This window comes from Fundulus heteroclitus, chromosome 20 (genome assembly GCF_011125445.2).
Source record: "Fundulus heteroclitus isolate FHET01 chromosome 20, MU-UCD_Fhet_4.1, whole genome shotgun sequence".
NCBI lineage: Eukaryota > Metazoa > Chordata > Actinopteri > Cyprinodontiformes > Fundulidae > Fundulus > Fundulus heteroclitus.
In genome coordinates, this window is record NC_046380.1 from 8,292,179 (window position 1) to 8,315,349 (window position 23,171).

The 23,171-nt window shown below is 37.6% G+C and overlaps 1 protein-coding gene across 3 annotated transcripts in view; it reads left to right on the top strand.

Moving 5' to 3' along the window:
- The window catches only part of slc12a5a (solute carrier family 12 member 5a), a gene marked incomplete at its 3' end in the record, with an annotated part of 215,384 nt that overhangs the window by 158,381 nt on the left and 33,832 nt on the right, over positions 1 to 23,171 (top strand). For all 3 annotated transcript variants that reach the window (XM_021317851.2, XM_021317852.2, XM_012865116.3), the window contains 1 exon segment: positions 16,031 to 16,177. In XM_021317851.2, the coding sequence (XP_021173526.2) occupies positions 16,031 to 16,177 (147 nt within the window).

Here is a 23,171-nt window from a genome sequence, read left to right on the forward strand (position 1 = left end):
ATGAACAAATTGTGTTTTTAATGGTAGAACTATCCAACAATACATGTTTGCACAATAAAAGAATCTGATTCATTTTAGTATCTTGACCCAAGTGAGACAAATATCATATTACATCATTTTTCTTAGTGCGTCCAACCATCCAGATAATTTTGCTTTTTTTTGTGCAAGCATTAAGCATCAGCAGGAACGGCTCTCCCTGAGAGTATTTTCAGTTTTTTTCACTCATCCACACGGTGCACTATAGGCATTAATAATACATATTCGCCCCATGAAACGTTCAAACAGAAATAGCAAATGGTGATGGCTGCTTATGGTTAAGTCCATGGAAACACCATTTGTGTAAAAACACATTCAGGATGCCAATCCTTCACACGTACATCTGCTTATGTAACATGAGACTGTTGCAGGTAAACAGTAATAATGGAAACTTTGAGGCTTAGCAGCAGCACGTCATTCCAAGGAGACCCATGTTCTGCTGCTCCTTCATGCTGAATGTAAGGCGTACTGGTCCAGCTCTCCTTAGCTCAGGTTGCACTGCGAGTAGCTCTAATCTCCCCCCTGTCACCCGACCCCCTTCAACACATTAATTAGTCTGCATTTTGCACCGAGCTGCTGCTTCTCCCATCAGCAGCCCATTCCACAGGCAATCTCTCCATCGCCACGAGAGGCTTTTCATTAAGGCAGCCTGAGGCACTTTATCACTCACACAGCGACTCCTCTCGTTCTCCTCCGTCACCTTCCCTCTTTCTATCTCACTCTGCTCACTCTCCATCTCCTTCATCATTGCACCCTCGAGTGAGCGAGGCAGAGGGAGGCAGAGGCAGCGGCCTTTCTTCGGCGGAGTGTGAAAAGCCGAGATTAAAGAATTGGTCGGTGTGTGACATGACGGCACACGCCGAGGTCACACGGGTCACAGTTGATCCCCCGGCAAATCTCCGTTCTAAGGCTCATTCCATAAAGGAGGTGCATGTGGGTTTATGGATAACGTGGAATCAGCGCAAATGTTTGCAGCAGAACTACAATAAACGAACACAATGCTTTTTTCATATTTCTAATGAAAGCAGGGAACTGGATGAAAAAGTAGAATTAGGTATAAGTTTGTTTGGTTTATAGTAAGGTGTGTTATTTAGCCCCATCACGATCATGTCTTCATACATTATTTTGATTCCAAAAAGCTGTTTTTTTTTACCTATCTTGTAAATTAATTCATACCCCATTGAGCCGTTTCATATTTTGTTACATTACAACCACAAACCTCTACAAATTTTTGGATTTTTTGGATTTTATCTCTTCAGAAAAAAAACATCTGACACGTCCTGCATTTGTTACGGTGTATGAGATTTTAACAGCTTCGGTTATCCTTTAAAGCCTAACCCTGTTTTAAACTTTATCTCTGACCCGCCTACTTCCTTGGTCTTCATGATGCTGGTTGATCAACATTCTCTGAGTTGTGATGTGCCTCAATTTATTTTATTGGTCTTTTTGTGTTGAATTTTAATCTGGAGCTCTTGGCACTTGATTTTAACAATAAAATGTTGCTGCTGCCTAAATAAAATTGACTTACTTTACCATCTGATGCTTAAGTACTATACCTATGAGATGTCGGACTTTTGACGTGCTCCAGCAAAAGAACCAAAAATGTAAAAATGAAACAAAATGTAGAAATACAATTGTAGTCAAATGTATTACTTATTATTCTTATATAAAGGATCTAAATACTTTATTGACCTCTTAATAATACATACAAACTGTTCAGTTCAGTGCAGTTAAAGCACAGATGGTAAAAGTGTCCCATGTGAAATCTAAATAGCGCACGCAACGTGGAGAGCATTTCATGTAATGGCTAAAACCATGTAGTACTTAAAATATTAAGGAATTTCTACTTTTTTCCATTGCAGCTCTATGAAAACCTGCTCTCTATGTTGCTAATCTGAGAAGCAATTCTGACTCTTGCTCAGTGTCATTTGCAACATGAATGGCATTTGAAAAAAACAGATGTAATTTCCACAGGTTTTATTCCACAGTTCAAACACGCTGCATTTCTCTAATGCACTTTGTAGAAAGAAATTTGCTCCGTGTTTCTCGCAAAGCAGAACAAAGCAGAATTAGTCAATTCAGATCTTGACAAGAGACCTTTAGACCTTGTTATTTGTTGTACGCAGCAACAGAACTTGTCACGGTACTAGTTCGGCGGCTGAGTCGAAACTCTCTGTCGGTGGAAATGGCAGGATTTCCTTGTTGGGCTCTTTAGTTTTTATGTCTCAGTAATCAAGTCAAACGTAGGCTTCCAGCTTCTTTGCTAGCATGAACAAGGATTTATTGTAGATCCATCACCCTCCATTTAATTATATCACATAGCAGTGCGCAAAAAATCCTGATCTTAATTTATTAGTACACTAACTAATCTTTTATTAGATGCGTATTACCAGGCCAGAATCATATGGACATTGGTCAATACATTTTTCTTCTTAGCCTTTTACTGCCTAATGTTCCCTCCCGTAAACATTGTTCCTTTCCGGGTGCTTTATGATCCCACTCAAACTCTCCCCCTCACATCCTGCCCCTCTCATTAGACTGATGTACCAGATTGCTATTCCCATCAGTGGGTCTCTCAAGGATGAATCCTGGTTCTTGTCAATTTAGGTTATTTATTATAGCAGGGCTAAATAAAAAAATTCACAGCTCATGTATTGTTCAGCTAACTGGTTCAGCCAAAGGTTTTGGTCTGCATCAATTTCTCTTTTCCTCTAGCTGATTTAAGATATCTTCATTATTTACTAGTCTTCTAATTATTTTTGGATTAACTGTTTAACTATTTAGATCATGCATAGAAATCAACTTAACTTCTCATTTTATACTAACTGAAAGACTGTTTCAATCTTTTAATGGTTCAGTGGGTCTATGCATGTCATGTTAGGTGGTTTGAGGAGGCCCCAAGTGCAGAATACTTTATTAATTAAGTGAAGATGTTGCATGTGGTACGGTACAAAGAGAACACAGCATGAGCCGTGAGACAGACTGATGGCGAAAGAGCTCATGGCAGTAGAAAGGAAGAATCCTGCAGTAAACAATGACAAATCAGAAGCTTAAATACTGAGGCAGGTTAGTGAATGACAGTAGGCTGCAGGTGAGGTCACTGGGCAATAATGAAGAACAGCTGAGACAGCGTGAAGGCATGGAGCTGAGGGAGGAAAACTAATTAACCAGAAAGAAGCTGAACAGAGATCAAAACAAACCCGTGGGAGAAACTAACAGAAATAATTCTAAATGAACAAAGAACACACGAATAAGCTAGAAAAGGAGCGAACTAATGTGGCAACACCTTGGAGAACACAAACAACAGGAAAAGATGAATACAGAGGCAAAAAAAAAGAAGCTAAAAAACTCAAACACACGAGGATCATTACAATGCATTTAAATCCAAAACTCCCTGTTATGGTACGGATTAGGGTTAGTGAGCATATTGTTGTATTTATTAGGATACCAATAAGGAACAATTGCACAAGCTTTTTATTAGGGTTGTATATGATAAACGGGCCTAGTCGACAAATAATCGTCAGATGGAAGGAAAGTAATAGCTACATGGTTTTATAGTATTACAAATAAAAAAAAATCTGAAACCAAAGTGTTCATTTCTATTCAGCCGCTCTGAGTTAATACTTCATAAAACCTTCGACTGCGATGGGTGGAGCTCCCGTAGATGTTATCATGTTAAGTCTGTTGCCTCCTCTGGCTGCTACAGTCTGCAAGCACATTCTGCACCCAGGGCAACATTCCTCCTCCAGGCCGTTATCGTCCATCTACTTATGGTAGCTGGGTGTCGTTTTAGATGGACGATGGGAGGGGATTTAAGATGCTCACCTCCTTCAAACATCATAGAACCTGAACTGCTACACACAGGTGTACGGGGGAGAGGGGTCGCGATACAGCAGTTGCACATGATCTGAGGGATGTGACCTCCGCTTTCTCTCTAGCGAGACATAAAAAAAAAAATGCTTACACCACGTGGCCGGTATGACAGAGCTTTTTAAGGGATTTGAAACCATGACTTTTTCTTATTGCAGAATACTGTAAAGCCGGATAACCGGCCCATGCCTAGTTTAGAATTTGTAAACGTCATCCATTAGAGTTTATCATTATTATTAAAGAAAAGCAACTTTTTAGTAATTTTACGGTCTTCTGAGCAATATGACATCGGCCACCGCTAATTAAAAACCTACCAATTTAAAAGACTCGAGGAGCGCTTGCTTTGCCTGACTTAAAGGCAGACTCTCTGTATGGCAGTATCAACTCACTCATGGCTAATACTGGGCTAATTTGTAGAATAATCTGTGTACCCCTCAGATTCACCTGCTCTGACCTGACTTTCCCAGAGCCTGGATTCAAAATTGGGTGCAGCAGCAACACATGTGGATTAGTACTCTATGAAATACGAGTCAGAACTGTGAAGACTTTTTATCTGGAGTCTTTTAGAAACACATGTATATGTCATTTTTTGTGCTCCGAAACACAGAGGCAAAAAGTGGTTCCATGTTTTACAGACAACCGTTGGCTTTTACGTGTATGCGCGCACACCGACCGACCCGACCACAGATTGACTGTCTCATCCACAGCCGGTCATAGAGGCGGATGTTTGCTGGCCTCTCTTCTTGCTGTCTGTTTAATAATTCAACACACCTGAGCAGAAACACATTTGCCCTATCAGCTCCTGTTTGGCCAGCAGAGCGTGGAGATGGCATTACAAGCTCCAAGTCTGCCTCCATCTCGCTTGTTAAACCCCCCCTCCATACCTCACCCGACTGCTCTCGCTCCACTTCACGCCTCTATTTCTGCCAGAAATGAAAGTAATGAAACAGTAAACGCACTTCCCTCCTCCCACCACTCAAGAAGAGAAAGAAAACAAAATCATGTTGCATATTCTTTGATGAATTATAGAATTGGTAAATTAAACATCTAATGCAACTATTCCACTGATCTGCAATAGATGTGAAAACATCAAACGAGCTTACTCCTATTATATTCAATAATGCAACCCGGCACAAAAATGGGTTCTCACAGCAAACCTTCTAAATTAGGTGTACCTCTAACATGACAATATTGCCGCATGAGCAAATTGAATCATGTGTATATATATATATATATATATATATGTATGTATATATATATATATATATATATATATATATATATATATATATATATATATATATATATATATATATATATATATATATATATATATTTACTGTTATCTTCTGTGTTATTTTGTCACACAGGGAACTGACACCTAAATTACATGTGTCTCTAAACAAGGACTGGATTGTCTCCTACTTATTGGTTTTGTCCTAATGAAGGACATTAAGTTTTCATATTGTAATTAATCATATTTTTCCCTTCTGATCAAACATATTGAGTTGAGAGGGGATCTGCATCTGGTTTTGTTTCTGCTTGTTTGCAGATGTAGGGAGCTCTAAAGAGAACCACCATCTTCTGAGCGTACTTCCTCAAGGGTGGACAGATTTCCTCCTTTACTGAGGGATAAAACTGACAGTGATACTGACTGAAAATGATCTGACATCAGCTCATCGGACTGCAGATCAATCACTGGGTGCATTATGCAGAAGTAAAAGGAGAATAATTCATGTCCATTTCACTCTCTCTGTTCTGAAGTCTTCAAAACTGCTTGAAAACTTGCCGTGCAGAGCCCCTAACATGGATGAATACTTGTGGAGGTGATTAGTCGATTATGTGACTTCCTGCAGTGTTGGCATGTGAGCGAGACTGTTGCCCTCTAATCAATAGTAATAATGTAACACAGTAATGAGTATTGTTGAATAAATTACACTAATGGACCAACAAGTTAGACTAAAGGAGTGCAGAGGCACGGTTTAAACGAGACACACAGACAATGATTTGGATTTAAGGAACAAGCTGGCTTAAGTAAATCAAACAAGAGATTTAACTTCAAGTTTACGAAAAAGAAAAATTACAAAAGATTAAATACACAAAACGGCCAGTTAAATAACTTGACTAAGGGTTACTTCTTGGGTCTAACATCCCAACAGATGGGTCAAATTCACCTTCTAGTTATATCAAAATCCTTCCCATGAGGAGAACATCCTACACAATAGCTTATCATACACAGTCCCAAATAAAAAACTAACTTGTCTGAAGGATACAGTCAAAACATTCTCAGAGTGTGAAGAATAAGAGTGAGAAAATGCCAGCCAGTGTTCTTAAGTCTAACCAGCTGTGTGTGAAGGTGTGGAAGGTATAGGCCTTACCACACCGCTCAGGTGGGAATCCATCTCAGGAACATTCAGCATTAAAAACCCTGACCCGTACACAGACAAGGCCAAAAGAATACTACAATTATTATTAATTACACTATTCTAATTATAACCCACAATTTAGGTCTTTTTAGAGATTGTATTTGACATCAGTTTGTAATTAAAACACTCAAATGTGCAAAAATATAAAATTCTAATTGTACAAATGATGCAATATTGCAATGTATTATCAAAACACATTTTGTAAGTTGCAAAATAAACACGTCTCCAAAGACAACATTAAAAAGTTTAAGATTTACTCAACAATCTTAGTAAAGTTATTGAATATGCAAAAAATATTAAACAATTCAGACAAATACAATTAGTCTACAACAAAATGCAAAGCAGAATGAAAAACTAACAAAAGTATAAGATATGCCCACCAATCTAAGTGCAACACTCTGGACCAGTGTGATGGCTCTCAGTCAGAACATGTGGAGCTCTGAATCTGTGCTCCCATTGGTTGAAACACTCTGGAACTACGTGTTCTGAATGGTTGGGCAGGCTGTCTTTCCTCACTTCTATCATTTCTTAATTAAATAAGTTATCTTAATTTTATGTTGGTTACAAATAGGATTTTACGTGTACTAAAAACTGACAGGGGCCGGTAAAACGTGGTCAGCAGACCGTATGTGGCCCACAGGCCATAAAATGCGTATCTCTGGACCAGACAGTCAGCACCTTGGCAATTGTTTGACAACTGTTTTTTCAGATAGCAAGATACGTTTGATTTTGTCTTAATGCGTTACCAAACCTGTAAAGTTAGGCTTTGTGTAAGTTTGGAAAATTACAGCACCCTTCACATTTATTGCTATCCTCGGTAAAATATTTTTTTATATATATATATATATATATATAGATATATATATATATATAGATATAGATATATAATCTTTTATTGCAGCTTTATAAATTCAAACTTTAAACAAAATCAGAAAAAAATACATTTTCCTTTTGAAAGGATAGGGATAGATTTAACTGGAAACAATGCAACACCCCACATCCAACAACAGACGAGCAAAGGCTACTGCCTTATTTCTTGATGTAGGGACCTTTTCATGCGAATGTAAGAATAACGACTAAAACTCTGACCTCGAATGGATGAGGAGCCAGAGAGGCGCAGACGTAAACAAGCCCACTGAGGCTAATTGTAGTGGTTGGAGCAGCAGGAGGCTGTGGATCTAAAGTAGATGTCACAGCAGATGTATTAAAAAGTCCCGTTGTTTGTAAAGCACACCTGAGCCGTTCACTCTATGAGCTGCTTGCATGTCCCAAGGGGTCGGTGGGCAGCTGTTTCCTCCTAGTTTAGTGGTGCCACGCTGGCCTACCTGTAGCTCTGCAACAGTTTGTGTTCTCTTTGTTCTTGGTGGCTCTTTCTCCTGGGAAATCATCGCTCTGCTGGCTCATAGCCCATTAAACAGACTCATTCTGTGCGAGTGTGTAAGCATCCATGAGACCAGACGCTGGTCGCGTCTGCATTCCCTGTCCACAAACAGGCTAATGATACACAAATTGAATGAAAATAGAAAAGGGAGAATTTCAATAAGCGTCCAGCCTTTTTCGCTCCCGCAGGGTCAATAATTCAGTGGATACGCGAGCATTCCATCTGTTTCAGGCTATTTCCCAATATAAAGTCATTATTGCGTCCATCAGTTGGCTAAATGTTTGTGTTCGGGTTTCCGATCATCAAACCCAGATGTGTTTCATCGTGTTCAGGTTCTCTGATTTGGTTTAGGCCTTCCAAGCATTCATTATCAGTCCCTCTCATGTTACAAACAGGATTTGCAAGCAGACAAACAGTGTTTTCCAAAGCCTGCCCATTGTTATGTCTGGTTTACAATTCATCGCTCAGCTGAGTGCTTCCACAGACACTCACACAGCAGCTGAACAGAGAAGGTCTGCTTGTTTGAGCTCCCCCATTGTGTTGAGTAGCAGACAAGGGAGGTGACATTTTGTAGGCTGGAAAGGGTTGTGGCCTCTTTTGGTTTTGAGACTCTCCTGTTGAGGGATTTCTGGCATCAATTTGTTGTGGAGCCAAATGTAAAAATGTAGCAAGAAAAATTTCACATTTCAGTTATTCAGTGCATTTTTTTTCACATTTAGTGGGGAATACTAAATATAAATGTTTGATACATATCTAAATATTATATCTATATTTATATGTAAATTTATTTCTACATTATATATCTACATCTAAATGTTATTTATATCTAAAACTTAAATATTTGTTTAAATCCTAAATCAATATGTAATTCTTAAACATGTATCTAAATATATTTTAAATCTTAGATCTACATATATATGTAAAATCTTTAATAGAAATCTTAAATTCAAATCTAACTATATGTCTTAAAATGTTAAATCTAAGTATATTTGTTAAATCTTTTTTCTTGAACTTATATATATATATATATAAGTTCAAATTCATAACTTGCACTAAAAATGCACTAAATGTGAAGAAATGTGAGTCAAATGTGTAGCCAAAGATTTGGTACTTCTGGCATTTCCGCAGCTACATTAATACATAATCCAACTTAAACCTTTTAGAGCAAATACATTTAACAGAGCAATTATTTGGATCTAAAAGTATAATTTCTGGCTTGAATTTGTAAAATTAACTTTGTTCTTTATCGAGTTGTAATTCATTTAAAACAATTTAATAAAGCAGTATGTGTGAAGATTTTTATTTTTATTTTTTGATATTTCAAATGATATAAGTTGTTTAAAACTTTTAATGTGTTTATAAAACTCTGGCCAATCCTTCACCTGCTAGAAGGCTTTTCTTTGCACAGCTGGTGAACACAGTGGGGCTTTCCTTGTTAAATAAAGGCAGGAAAAACAGAGCAGTAGAATAGAGAATGCTACATTTTCCAAATGCACACAGGTTTTCCTTTAATGGCCAACCTGTTTTATTCCAAACTGACCTCAACCTGCTTTTTGCAGCGACAGCAGTTATGCATATAAAAGCAAAGTGCTTACCACAGGCGTACCTGTCTGCTTGGAACACCTGACTGCTACTGTACACACCGAGTCCCTTAAGGTCCTGCCAAAGCAAATTCCGTCTTATTAATTACAGCGTTCCTAATGGGAGATACAGAAATCTTTGGAGGTTAAAAGAGGTGACTATGTTAGGTGTTGGGAGGCTGCAAGGCATAATTTGGGCTTTTTGTGTTATGTTCTACAGAAAATTATTAGTAGTATTGCCTGAGACATGTATGGCGCCCGTTTTAAATTATCGGGATCTCATTTTAATGGGATCTCTTCCTGGTTTCTAACTCACACAACAGCATTGCTTACAGTTTTTTTTTTATATTTAACCCATTTTTAAGCTTATAAACTAAGATTAATTGATTGAATAACAGGGTACTGCTAACATTTTCTGCACAATGTGACTAAGTAAAAAACTAAACAGGACATTTTAATTATTTTAATCTAAATAGATTACATTAACCCTGTCCGGTACAACTGCGCAAAAAAAGCGAAAAAAACACAAATTTGTGTAGTCAGGTATCACATATATGTTATTCTGGAGCCAAACCGAAAGAAATCCAGACTTTTCAGCAGATAACAAGAGCAAATGTACACAATGTCACTTACAGGAAGAAGAAAAAATAAGATAAGGGGGATGTTACAAATAAACAATATTTACAGCAGCTTTACTACACAGCGGTCAATTTATTCTCTAATATTTTAATCTGTCAGCTATTTTCTTGAGTATATTCAGACCAATAAAAAAAATAGTATCCTATTCAAATTTTTGTTATCCTTACAGCAGTAAGAAAGTGCGGCATAAAAGCACACGGTATTTTGCAGGGTAAAAGAATAAAAGATAGGACAGGACTTTAAATGGTGAATGGGTAAATTTTTAGAGTCCAATAATCATTTCCAATATTTTTTTCAGTGAGGCAGTTTCAGTGTTTCCAGTGGAACAGATGTCTTATTTCAATACATGTATAAAAACAAGCATTGGTCACATTTAAAAATTCAATATCAATTAAAGGTTTAAATGATAAAATACTTTGATTGTTTTGGCATAGAGGACAAATAATACAAACAATAACGGCCAGATTTGATTTAAAAATATGTTATAATCTTTTTTTAAAACATTTATTTATTCATCCTGCCATTTGTTCTCTCTGGTCCAACGGCCATGCACCTGGTAAACTCATTTAAAACTGTTCAAACATCGGTTTATAACTTTTTCTTTTGGAAAACAAAATAATGGGATTGGCATCTGATTTGAAGCTTTTTCCTTTTTTGCAACTATTTAACTGCTCATTAAACATGTGAACAGCATTAAAAAAATCTGTTTATTCATCAGCTAATTGGCAAACGTTGGTAATGAGGTTAATTTTTCCAGCAGTGTTGATTCACAGTTAGAGAAAGGTTAAAGTAACAGCCAGTTCAGAACTTGTAATGTTCAATTTAGGGGAGCACAAAGTCATAATACCTGAATCTACGCATCATGGAATATATCAATGTTTAATACACCCCATGCTGTTATCTTTTAGATTGTTTAAGGGGGTCCAAACAATGGCAAATACAACCTGACAGTAATACTGGTTCCCCTTGAGTATCTTATAAAATAGCGTGCAGTTCTACTATAGGTACAGGAGTTCGAAAGACTTCCCAGTAATTATTGTTTTGATAATACAAATGCATTTGTGCAAATGGAAGCCCATCCAGGGCTCATTGAGTCAGAAAAGGTCCGTAACGTGGAGATGATGAAAATTCATCTCCGCTACACACCGAAGGACACGGTCACAGTGAGTAAAACTGATTTACATACCACAGACAAAAGGCAGACTGTGTAAATCACTGTCATACGGCGAGGGATGTGACAGAGATGAAGGAGGTTTGGTATTAGCTGCTCCCTTGAGCGACCTGTGGAGGCCAAGACATGGATCGTTGATTAAAGTGCACTGGGGCTGAAGGCTCAGATGCTCCCTGCTGTGAGGATTTAGTTGTAGAAGAGGTAGTAGGTCAAAGTGTACCCCTGAGGAGAACAGAGCTTTAAAGCATTTAACTCAAATGCACAGCAAATTTTCTGAGTCAAAGTTGGACCATTCCAACATAAATTAACTATATCAACATTGATTAATTTTGCATTGTTGTCAAAGAATAAAATAAGCTACTTGCCCAACAAGGTTGAAAATAAATCTACTTTCTAACTGTAAAATGTGCTAAAGATATAGAATACACTAGACCAGACTAGAATAGAATAGAATAGAACTGAACAGAATAGAAATATAATTTATTGTCCCTCAGTGAGGACATTTAGGTATACTAGCAGCAGAGTTAATAAAATAGCATACTGAGATTCAAAGAATGCAACTGAGTAGCATGATTTAAAAAAACACATGCATGTATTTTTGTCCATTAATGATATGAGGCTGTTTTAATAATAAAAAAATAACATAATTATTAATATTATCACAAACAACTTTGTCATTGTTTTTTTTTGTTTTTTTTTTCTCAGGCCCAACAAGGTTGAAAATAAATCTACTTTCTAACTGTAAAATGTGCTAAAGATATAGAATACACTAGACCAGACTAGAATAGAATAGAATAGAACTGAACAGAATAGAAATATAATTTATTGTCCCTCAGTGAGGACATTTAGGTATACTAGCAGCAGAGTTAATAAAATAGCATACTGAGATTCAAAGAATGCAACTGAGTAGCATGATTTAAAAAAACACATGCATGTATTTTTGTCCATTAATGATATGAGGCTGTTTTAATAATAAAAAAATAACATAATTATTAATATTATCACAAACAACTTTGTCATTGTTTTTGTTTCGTATTTTTTTCTCAGGGTAATAAGCAAGAAAGTTCACAAAGAAGAACCTTTAATAAATACATTAACTACAATGGTGAGGTATCTGTGCTTTTTATTGGCACACAGCTTGTGGTTCCATGACTGAACCACATCCAAACTTTATTCACATTAAAAGTTTATTGTGCTGAATCAAAACACTCAGTAAATTGCGGTTGAGAGAAGACTCGGATCATATTGGCTCAAGTATATTTGAGTGTTTTGACTCAGCACAATAAAGTTTTAATGTGAATAAAGTTTGGATGTGGTTCAGTGTGATGGGGTGTAACACAATAAATTAGGATGAAGCAATGAAATGAGGCTGTAGAACTGGGGAAAGCTATTAAATTAGGTTTGAAAAAAAATGTCTTTAACAAAAAGCCCTTGCGTCATAATTCCAGTCGAATTATCCTCAGTGCATGAATCCATAATCAAATTCCTTTTTGTACCCTAGAACTTGGTGGAAAAAAGTGTATTCTCATTCTGATAGATACTGTGCATGCCTGGATGTTTTTCCTTTGTTTTGTCTCTTTGTTGCCCTGTGGTGAACTTGCAACGTGTCCAGGGTGTACCCCGCCTCTTGCCCTATGGCTGCTGGAGATAGTCACCAGCCCCTGCACAACCTTGCCATTAGCAGGATAAGTATATATAGATAATGAACGGAAATTAAACATCGCAGCAACCCATACTGTAAGTTTCTTCAAACAGTGATTGTAGATAGTTATGAACGTGGCCAGGAATAATTTCCTGTTGCAGCCATTATTACAGCGGATCTGAAGAAGGCTCTGTCTTTAGGCACGCTGTTGTCATACTACTGTCTTGTGCCAAGGCTCAAGGTGACCATTATGTTCTTCATTTTGTAAAGTATTATTTCCGCAATCATCTCCAGAGGCTCCGAAGTAGTAGTCAGAGCCATCTTTTTTTTCAGCTTGTAGAACTTCTTTAAGTCACTGCTTCTGTTGCTGCTACTCCAACATATGATGGCAAAAATGATTGCATTGTCCACAACAGACTTATAGAAGATCTGCATAATCTTGCAAAAAACACTAAAGGACCTGAGCCCCCTGAAGGAGTACATTCTGATGTGTCCCACATTTAGCACAGCTTCTCTGCAACAAAGAAGCTGAATATTCTGTTGTCCAGTCGGTTGTCTGGGTTAGTAAAATAAAGGTAATACATGTTTTTTTCACCTGCTGATTTTGCTCACTTTAAAACATAAGGAGTCTCTTGAATTCCTGAATGTATTTATACTCCTCTCCACTTCTTCTCTCACAATGGCAAAAATAGTTTGACATATTCCAGTTTCTTCTGAAATCTTTGTTTTGTTCGTATTCAAAATAAGATTCTTGTTTCCAACTCATGCAGCAAAAATAGTCAACCAGTTCTCGGTACTCACCATCATGTCTATCTCTGATTTACCCAACACTTACAGAGTCATCTGACTTTTAACTCTACAGAAAGTCTGAGGTGTGCAGACTGAAAACAAATAGTGAGAGTACAGTGCCCTGTGGTGCTCCTATGCTGCTGACCACTTAGTCAGACACACCGTCTTTTGAACATATATTGTTAATTGTTCTTGTGAAATTAAAATCAGCAAGGAATCAGCAAGGAAACATTAACCTTTTCTTTGGGGAAAAATATGACAACCATCTTTGTCGAGTGAACTAATTTATCCACCCTGTAATTTCTTTTTTTTAGCAGCAGCAGCGGCAACAGAGAGTATTTATCCGTGTGTTTTCTGTGATGTGTTGTTAAGGGCGATGCTTTCATTTGTTAAACTAGGTCAGGGCTGTGCGTGGACATAATTACGGATCTTTGACAAGCTGTCCTTGAGCAGGAAATTAATATTTCACTGTTATGTGCGAGGTCATCACATTTGTCCTTCAGATTCAAAATACTCTATCACAGATGTGCAGACACAGACACGTTCAGTGAAGCGTAATTATGTAATCCACAGAATAAACAAGTGCACACATAGCCTCATAAAAACAAGAGCTTTCTGGAAGAAAAACAAAAATTATTAATCAACAGGAAATGGAAACTAGTGATGTATTCTATCACAAGTGCCAGTAATTTATTTAAATAGACTGTCCTTAAAGTCTTCATTGTGGTGCAGTTCAGGAAACCTCTTTGTACATTTAAAGGTCCACAGAAGGAACAATGGTGCAGCAAAACCAATTAAATTCAACACAAAACACTAAAATGATTCAACAAAAAGATCCTGTTGTATGTTTCCCTGACACTAAACAGATTGATGCCATGGCTTCCCTCTGATCTCAAGATTTGTGAGCCGAAAGTAGCTTTTTTGACTTCATCTTACAAAATGCAAGCCCTGGCCAACCAGACTGACTCATGGCGTAAACATGGCGTATCAATTAGGAATGCCGCCGGTAGAGCCCGATTTCGAAGGCGGAACTGACAGCATCAGCGGAAACAGGGTGGAACCAATCAGATAACTATGGATGTAACGCAAACTCCAAGCAACACGCTCTATTTTAGCTCTCAGAGCAGCTGGTATGTTGAGGTTTGAAAGATATTTCCAGCTCACATAATAAAAGGCATCATTAAAACATCACACCATTGCACCCGCCATCTTGACTGTGACGCATTGTAAACTTCTGCCTACCGCGCTCTGATTGGTCCAGGAAGTTTAAGAGACTGGAGAGCAACACAGCGTGAGGGTGTGTGACATCATACCATTTTCCATCTGAAAAGATACCTTTAGTTCTTCTTAAAACTATTTTTAGTTCTTTCTATCTAAATATTGAAATTATTGTTTATTGCTCCTTTAAAGTAATGTTGTGGGTTACAACATTATCAGCTAACATGTTATCTGCATCAGACAACACATAGCCTCAGCACTATGAGGAGCTTTTGCTGCTAACTTTTGCTGCTAACTAACAGCTAACTAAAAAAGTGGACTTTGGTCACGTTAACACTACTCCCATCTCAGCAGTTTCACAGAAGTTCAAACAAACAGTTTTATATATCCTTAAGCCATTGGCACATTTGTGATTAATTGTCATTTACTGAAACACCTCTAGTTGTTTGTGAAGAAGTTGGAGACAGGTCACAGTCTGTAGCAATGATTATCCAGTCTGTTGTAAAATATAATGGATTAAGAGTAGCCTATTGTGTTACCAGATTATAGTAGTACAAAAAAGACAAAAATATATCGTAGCAGTTTAACTGAACTCATATAATTGACCTTTACACCCCGTTACTGTTCCATCAGTTAATTACGCTAGCTGGATTTGAAGTGTGCTTTTATATTTTTGCATTTGTCTTAGCCATTAGCTAGAAAGCTAATCTGCCAGTGAAGCTGCAAAGAGAGTGTCATGTGACAGGCAAGGTATTTACAACTACAAACAACTCCTAACAGAGCCCCACTTAAAAGAAAGAAATCTGAATTAGCACTTTCATGTGTCGTCAACAGTGGGCCCACCCTGAAATATCCACACAGATACAATATCTACAAACTTGGATTTGTTAGCAAATATCTGTCTTGCTGTTTAATGTATATTTCTTATGTATGTGCGATCTGTGCCGTTTCCTTCTATCTGTAAAAATAGAAAAGACACCTATAGCAGATTTGCAAACTGTGATTCTCAGTATGTATGGCTGTTATATCAATTATCACTGAGTCATAGCTGGCTAAATGTCGCAGGAATGTCTCAGTTGATGTTGCACATCTGGGGAGTGAGTTTTATAGCAAACCGATGGTGACGCTAAGCTGAATCTTCCCTTTCTGAGAACTGATGGCTTATTGAAATTAAAAAGTATGTCATGTACAACAGCATTTTAATTTTAACAAACACACACACAAACAATAATCTGAATAATCAAGTTTGACTATTTCTTTTTCCTCTTCTTCATCCAGGCCCCTCAGCTTGGCACCCTGATGGGCGTCTACATGCCATGCATCCAGAACATTTTTGGAGTGATCCTTTTCCTCAGGATGACCTGGTTAGTTGGAATTGGAGGCGTCATCGGGACCTTCATCATCGTCTTCATGTGTTGTGCCACCGTGAGTATTTTGCCTACTTTTAATTTTAGTCTTAGTTTGTCTTGATGCTCAGGGTATCAGGAACTCTAAAAACTGTAAAGAAATATATTTCCCACAGGCAGTAAAGATCCAAAAGCTAGTTGGAAGAAATTTACTGTAAGAATTAAAGTAAAGTGCCTTGAGATGACATGTTTCATGAATTGGCGCTATATAAATAAAATTGAATTGAATTGAATTGAATTGAATTTGGCCAATTTATATTGCAGGCTATCTGTATTTCTGGTTGTATCATTTTGTCAGTTTCAGGGAAATTAATATGCAACGCTTAATTTGTTGAAATTTTGTATCAACTTGAGATTCTGTCTATTACGTCAAAGAATAGATCTTTCTTGTATTTTTAGACACTTGAAGGGACCTCAGTAGACATTGTCATCCCTTTGTTGCACCCATGAAGCTAAACCAGTGAGCATCTCCAAAGAATATGGGTCGTAACATTTGTCTTTTGAATTGGTACCGACTTTTGCCTAAACTAGGCTTGTCATGTTTAAGCTCAATGTATGAGATGTAAATCTGTTAGACATAAATCATTTAGATTGTATATGCTTTCAGCCATCTTAAGGTTAAACTGCTGATGAAAAATCTCCAGCCTCCATATATTGGTTGCCTTCTCAGATACAACATATTATTTTGTTTTACTACATATTTATTGGTGAATTTAGAGTATAATGTGGGATTAGGTGTCAATAGACGATGTTGATATTCATCATGATGTCATGTCTAGTGAAGCAGTGATATGTTTACCTGGCCAGAAATCCAGCAAACAATTGTGTACACCTGTACAAAGTGTTAGCTTTAAATCGTTACTGTTGTTCTGCTGTCCTGTACCAGTTTCTACATGCAGGATAATTTTGTGCATCTGTTAATATTGTGGCTGTTTAAATCAAAGCACAAACAGTGAGAAAGCAGCCCAGACTATATCTATTTTTGGAGTAAACAAAACAGCAATTTCAAGTGTATTTTTTTTTTGCATCAACTCATATTCTGTATAGATGCTGTTTCATAATATTTCCAGCTGTGAGAATGACCTACGCCAGTGAGTCTGTAAAATGAAAATGTGGATTGCAACTGTGAAGAAACTGTTTGTAAATTCTCCACAATTATCTGACATTTATGTGTAAAAATAACTTCAGAGGCACCAACTGGGAAAAAAAAAGCGTTATGACGAAGAAGCACTTTTTTTTTAGTATTCAGCTAGGTTCAACATATCCCCATTTCTAGACGACTAGTGCAAAGTGTTAAATTGATCATTTTTAACGTAGCAGCAAATAAAACAAACTTCTTACTACGAGGGCAGATAATACAGACTAAAGGACTATCCCAGCTGCTGTACACTCAGTCTGTAAAAACAAGAAAACGGACGATGAAACATCTCGATGTTCTTTTGCTCCTATTACTGTCACCGTCATGGGGAATTTGGACCTGACAATGACCCTTAGACTCAAATTGCAACCCTATTCCACAGTATGAAAACTGCTTCTGCTTATCTCTGTGGATGTTTCACACTAAGTGTGTTTGACTTGTGTGATGCAATCCATCATCTGGGGAAAGTTTGTGGGGTTTTCTTTTGAAAGTGTCATATTGTAACCTGTTTCACCAAGTATCTGTCTGTGGAAAAGGTTTATGGTGTCCTGAGGGAGAATTTATTTCTTGGCATAGAAACATGTTACTGACACATGCAGTTTAAATTAGATTTTTTTTTAAAGAATAATCCATAGCTTATAAACAGTATCCTCGACATGTATTGACATGACTTGTAAAGATGCATTAAAAGCCTTGAAATAAATTCATCTTCTGTTGAGGTAGCATATCGAACTGAAAATGTTCTATACATAGAACCTGTAATCTGAGTGGGTTTTTTCAGTAAGATAAAAAAAATAATAATCACAGGATCACTGGTGGCATGGTTACTAATAGTTGAAACAAATAATTTAAAATAAGTGCAACTTATTACATTTTATCATAGAATTTTTGTCTAGTAATTCATGTTTACTGCTTTTCTGGTTTATAAATGTGACATGACACAGAGTTCAGTATCTCTTATGGACTAAAAAACTGTCAATCAAGGAAAACATCATTAGAACTGAAATGGCTGCCAAGAATAGGTTGAAATTTTAGATATTAATATACCAGAAACATTTAAATGGGCAAATGTCTCGGTGTTGCCATGTGATGGACCAGAGACCTGTCCCAGGTGTGCTCTCCCTCACGCCCAATGAATGGATAGTTTAATGAGTTTGTCATTTTTTATGTCAAAAAGAGTAGAAGGAGCTGTGGGCAAATGTAAACAGATGTTCTGTTGTTTGAAGTATTAAGAATTTTACAATCTGAACTGAATTATTGTAATAATTCATTGGAATAATCTCATTTCTCATAAAAGGAAATATGAAATAGAAAAAAAACTGGGGTGAAAAAAAGCCAACAAACACTTTGTTTTCTACCCTCACACTTTAAGATGATAATGTACCTCTGTGTACACACCTGCCCCTGATTAAAGCCTCAAACACATCCTCTTCCTCTCTTTTCAGTCTCATGCACACACACAGCTCTTATCAGTCACACCGAGCTCCGAGCAGAGCCCTGGGGCGATAAGCCTAAGCGTGAACAGCGCATGAGAACCCCCCCCCCCTCCCCCCACCTCTCTCTTCCTGAGCACATTACATAACACACAACCACCAAGGCCTCCAGGGGTTGCCAGCCGCATGATGAAGGCGTGCATGTGTGTGCAGCGATTCCCACCTGATTGAAAGCCACAGGACTTGTGTAAAGGAATCGTGGATGCTGTAAGAGGCCATGTTTTATTCAGTGATGGGATATTACTGACAGCACGAGTTTCATTAGCTGCTCGGTCACAGCTGCACATATCTGTTGCTCAACACACCCGTCCCAATTTTTGCAGCCTTTTGACAGGTTATTAACGAGGCACGGCACTTTTTTTTTTTTTTTTCTCCAGGAAATCTTTATTAAATGAAAAGTGTGCCTCCATGTGGAATCGCTTTGACTCTGCTAACCATGAAATTTTATGCAAAAGTCAACATAGTGCAGCGTTCTGCAAGTCGGCATGTTCAACATCTGCTGTGTGTGTTCTTGTCTGATCTAATGAACTTATGGCTTGTCAGGAAGATAAAGTAACGTTTCATATTCTGACCGTAAACTCGTCAGTTGTTTGGCCTTCCTCATTACTCCCAGGTCATGAATCCAAATGCTGAGGGGAAAAGTCACCACCCTCCTGTTATGACTCATTTAAGTGTTAAGGATGCTTCCCCCCCCCCCCCCCTTAAATATTTCAGTTTTCACTCCTGAGTTGTTCTGCTTCTCAGTTTTTTAGGTCATTCTTCTCTCATCATTTCCCTTCTGCTCTTTATTTCTGCTGTTATCTCTGCTCCTCTCTTCTTTTTGTTTCCACCATCCATTTTGATTCTGCACTGCGTCTTGTTCTTCACAAAATCTGTTTGTATCCAGCACATTAGTGTAAAAGTAACAGTCTTCTGCTTCTGCTTTACTTAACACTTTTTTCTTTGAAAGATAAGAGTGTAAGAATACTCTGTAAACCTTCCACCCGAAGTTCAAGTGAGCAAGAGCTGAAATGCAGTAACGTGAAAGATTCTGATGCTCTAACAGAATTATTCTAAACAAACAAGTCGTGTGACAGAGATAAGATCGGCAAAGACAAAAACGCATTTCTCAAATTATGCTTTGATTAATTTGGGTAAAACAAGCTAATTGCTAACCTTATTGACATTAATTAACTTTGATCACCTGCATTAGTTTCATTTACTAGCCACACCCAGGCTTGATCAATGTCAGACCCATAAAATCAATGTCACTTAAATAGAACCGGTGTGACACCATCAAGTAGCATATTTTTCGGACCATAAGCCGCATCGGATTATAAGACGCATTAAATATTCTTCCCAAGTGTATAATATCACTTCGCCGCTTCACGTACACAGCTCTCTCCTGAGAGGGAGAGCTATCCATCTCTGCTGTGAGGACAGAGTATTTGGACTACACTGCCCTGTTTCTAACATAAGGCCAAAATAAACGTAACTTTTATATTGAATTACTTGGACCTTACTATGAACCTTACTAGGTTTAGTGTTGCTAGTGCGTACTACAGCTGCCTTAAATGATTGCACTTCTAGTTTAGACATTACAGTCAGGCAGTCTTGTAGACTGCTCAGGGGTCCTATCAGGTAGTGACACTGTGTACCGTAATGCTCCGAATATCCATTGAGTGGAGCGACTTCTTTGGATTTACAAGAGAAACATATTGGAAACATAAAGACTTTTGGGGGAAAAAAATTTGTGGATTGCCGAGACAAAAGCATACCTTTAGGAAGGTGTAGGTCCTGTCACATCTAGAGTAAAACTTTGGTGTACAATTAAATTTATTTTAAGTTATTTAATATTTAATTGAATAACCCTCTGTCTGTCGGTTATTTTCCTATGAATATCAGAACAATTTGCCTTTGAGATTTGGAGAAAAGGTGACAGAGGAGTTTGAATTCTGGCATTCCCTAACAGCAAACTCTGCACATATATGGAATAAATAAGTGACAACTTCTCATCAAGTATAAGCATTTATTAACAGAAATAATTTAACTTCGAGTCAAACATATTTCAGTCAACAAATCTTCTTTACTAGTGAAATGTAACTAAAACTACTAGTAAGTAAAATCCTGATTAAAGTCAAATACCTTAACAAATTTAGAATAACAATTCATAATGTTTAAACAAACTGTAACTATGTTGAACTTAGCTTGACATCAGCAGGGAACAGACTTATGGAAGCTTGTTTAAGCATATTTTTTGTCATATTTCAGTGTAATGAGCAGACTGGAAAACACAAACTTTAACGTCCCATCAGTTTTAAACCCTTCATGGAAATAAATTTTGTCATAACCTTTAAACACAACCCCATCTGTGTGGCTCCTCCTTACCAGGGCTGTCCTACAGAGGATTAGTCCTGAAGTTTGGCACACAGCTGTAACTGTGTCTCCATCCAATTTTAATATTTTTCATGGCTGTTTGGCACAATTCAAAATGTTTTGGTGGTGGTTTATTGATGTTCTTTTCCTCCTTTGTGAAATATGAACCTGAATGACTTACATAGTTAAAGAAGACATGAATTCTAATGTCCTGAAGGAGAATGTGCAGCCATCATATTGTGACCTTAAGCTCTTCAGCACATTTGGGTTATTCACCAGGACAATAATACAAAGCATACAATTAATTATTAATTTATTAACTGATTGAAAACTTGATTGTAATATTATACAAAGATGCAAAGAAAGAAAGAAGAGTTTGAGGCTCTTGTGTCCCAAGGACAGCAATCTGTTCGTCGGTCTTTTTGTTCTGCTCTTCAGCCATCTGAAACATTGCTTTGGCCCATCTTTTAGGAGGACAGACATTGTTGAGGGTGGGAGGAATGCAGAATATGTTTTTGGTTCTGCAAAAACCTTGACAATGGGAGAGATGATCCAGGCAGGGCAGGTTGCAACCAACCAATTATCTTTTCTGCCATGGTAACCACCACTTGTGGAGCTCTCTAGTCAGCTGCTGTGAGGCTGGCATACTAAGAACACTTTCAATTGTGGAGTGGTAGAAAGAAAGCACCAGCTTTCTCTTCAACTCCACTTTCTTCAGTAGTCCCAGAAAGTAGAGTCTCTCCTAAGATGTTTTAATTATAGCCTGGATGTTGATCCTCCAGGTCAGGTTGGCGGTGACGTGAATTCCCAGCAGCTTGAAAGTGGCCTCCGTCTCCACCAGGACTACTTAATATAAAGGTGGTCCAGTTCCTCTCTCTTTCTTTTCAGTAGAATATGACCATTTATTTTGTTTTGTTAACGATCAATGATAGATTATTCAGAGACAGTCCCTTCAGCTCATCCCTGTTTGCGGCCTCATCGCCTCTGCTAACGAGCCCACCACTGCATGATCAGAGGCCATCATCAGAGGCCATGCCTCTTTAAACAGAGGAGGAGGACTCAGGTTTCAACTTTCAAAAACTTACAACACAGCTATAGGTTTGATTCCTCCCAATTTTCACCTCAATCCTCACCTCCATGCTGCAGGTGATCACGACATCTCCCCTGTAAACCAAGCCAACTATGACCCTATGGCCAGTTTTGGTTTAATTTGCATGTTATTCAAGCCATAACAAGGCCTTTTTGGGCAATAATATAAAGCTTGGAACTCCACACTACTCCAGACATTTGAATTGAGAAGCTATCTGGATTGGAAGTGAAACATCTCCAAACCTTGAGAAAAAAAGTCCAGTTGTTTTGTTTTTTAACTTATTTTTGGAATAATCATGACCTGGATGACTGAGAATCTTCACCAGCATGATCCAGGCATGACAGATTGTGGTCAATCAGTGAGAAAGATCTAGGTACAGACAATTAAGTTCACATATTGGTGGTAAAAAAACATTGTGTGGAGTGACCTAGTAAAAGCCTGGAATTGCACCTGTAATACAGCAGTATAAAGTTCACAAATCAATAAAATTAATTAATAAAAAAATCATACTTGGCACAAAACATTTTCTTTTCAACCAAATATTTTAATTTAATTTTTACCTATGTCAGATATTTTAAATGTATATTTAAATGTGACCAGAAATCTTTAAAAGGGGAAATATTTTAGCACAAATCTGCAGGTCTGTAATACACCATTGAACTGATACATCTTCTACTTGGCTAGAATATTCTACATTTAAGTAATGAAGCATGCTAAGAAAGCAAGCTCCAGGGTACCAGAAGATCTCTAGTCCTGTCTAAACCAATTTCTGCTCAGCTCTGAGGTCAACAAAAGGCCACGCCAGTTTTTTTTTTTTTCATAGCTCAGGGACAAAACAGACCAAAGATGTCCTTTGCAGTCACAGTTGGGGAGCAAAACAAACAAAAAAACAATTAAAGTCCCTCAAACATTGCTTTGGCCCATCTTTCTTCATGTT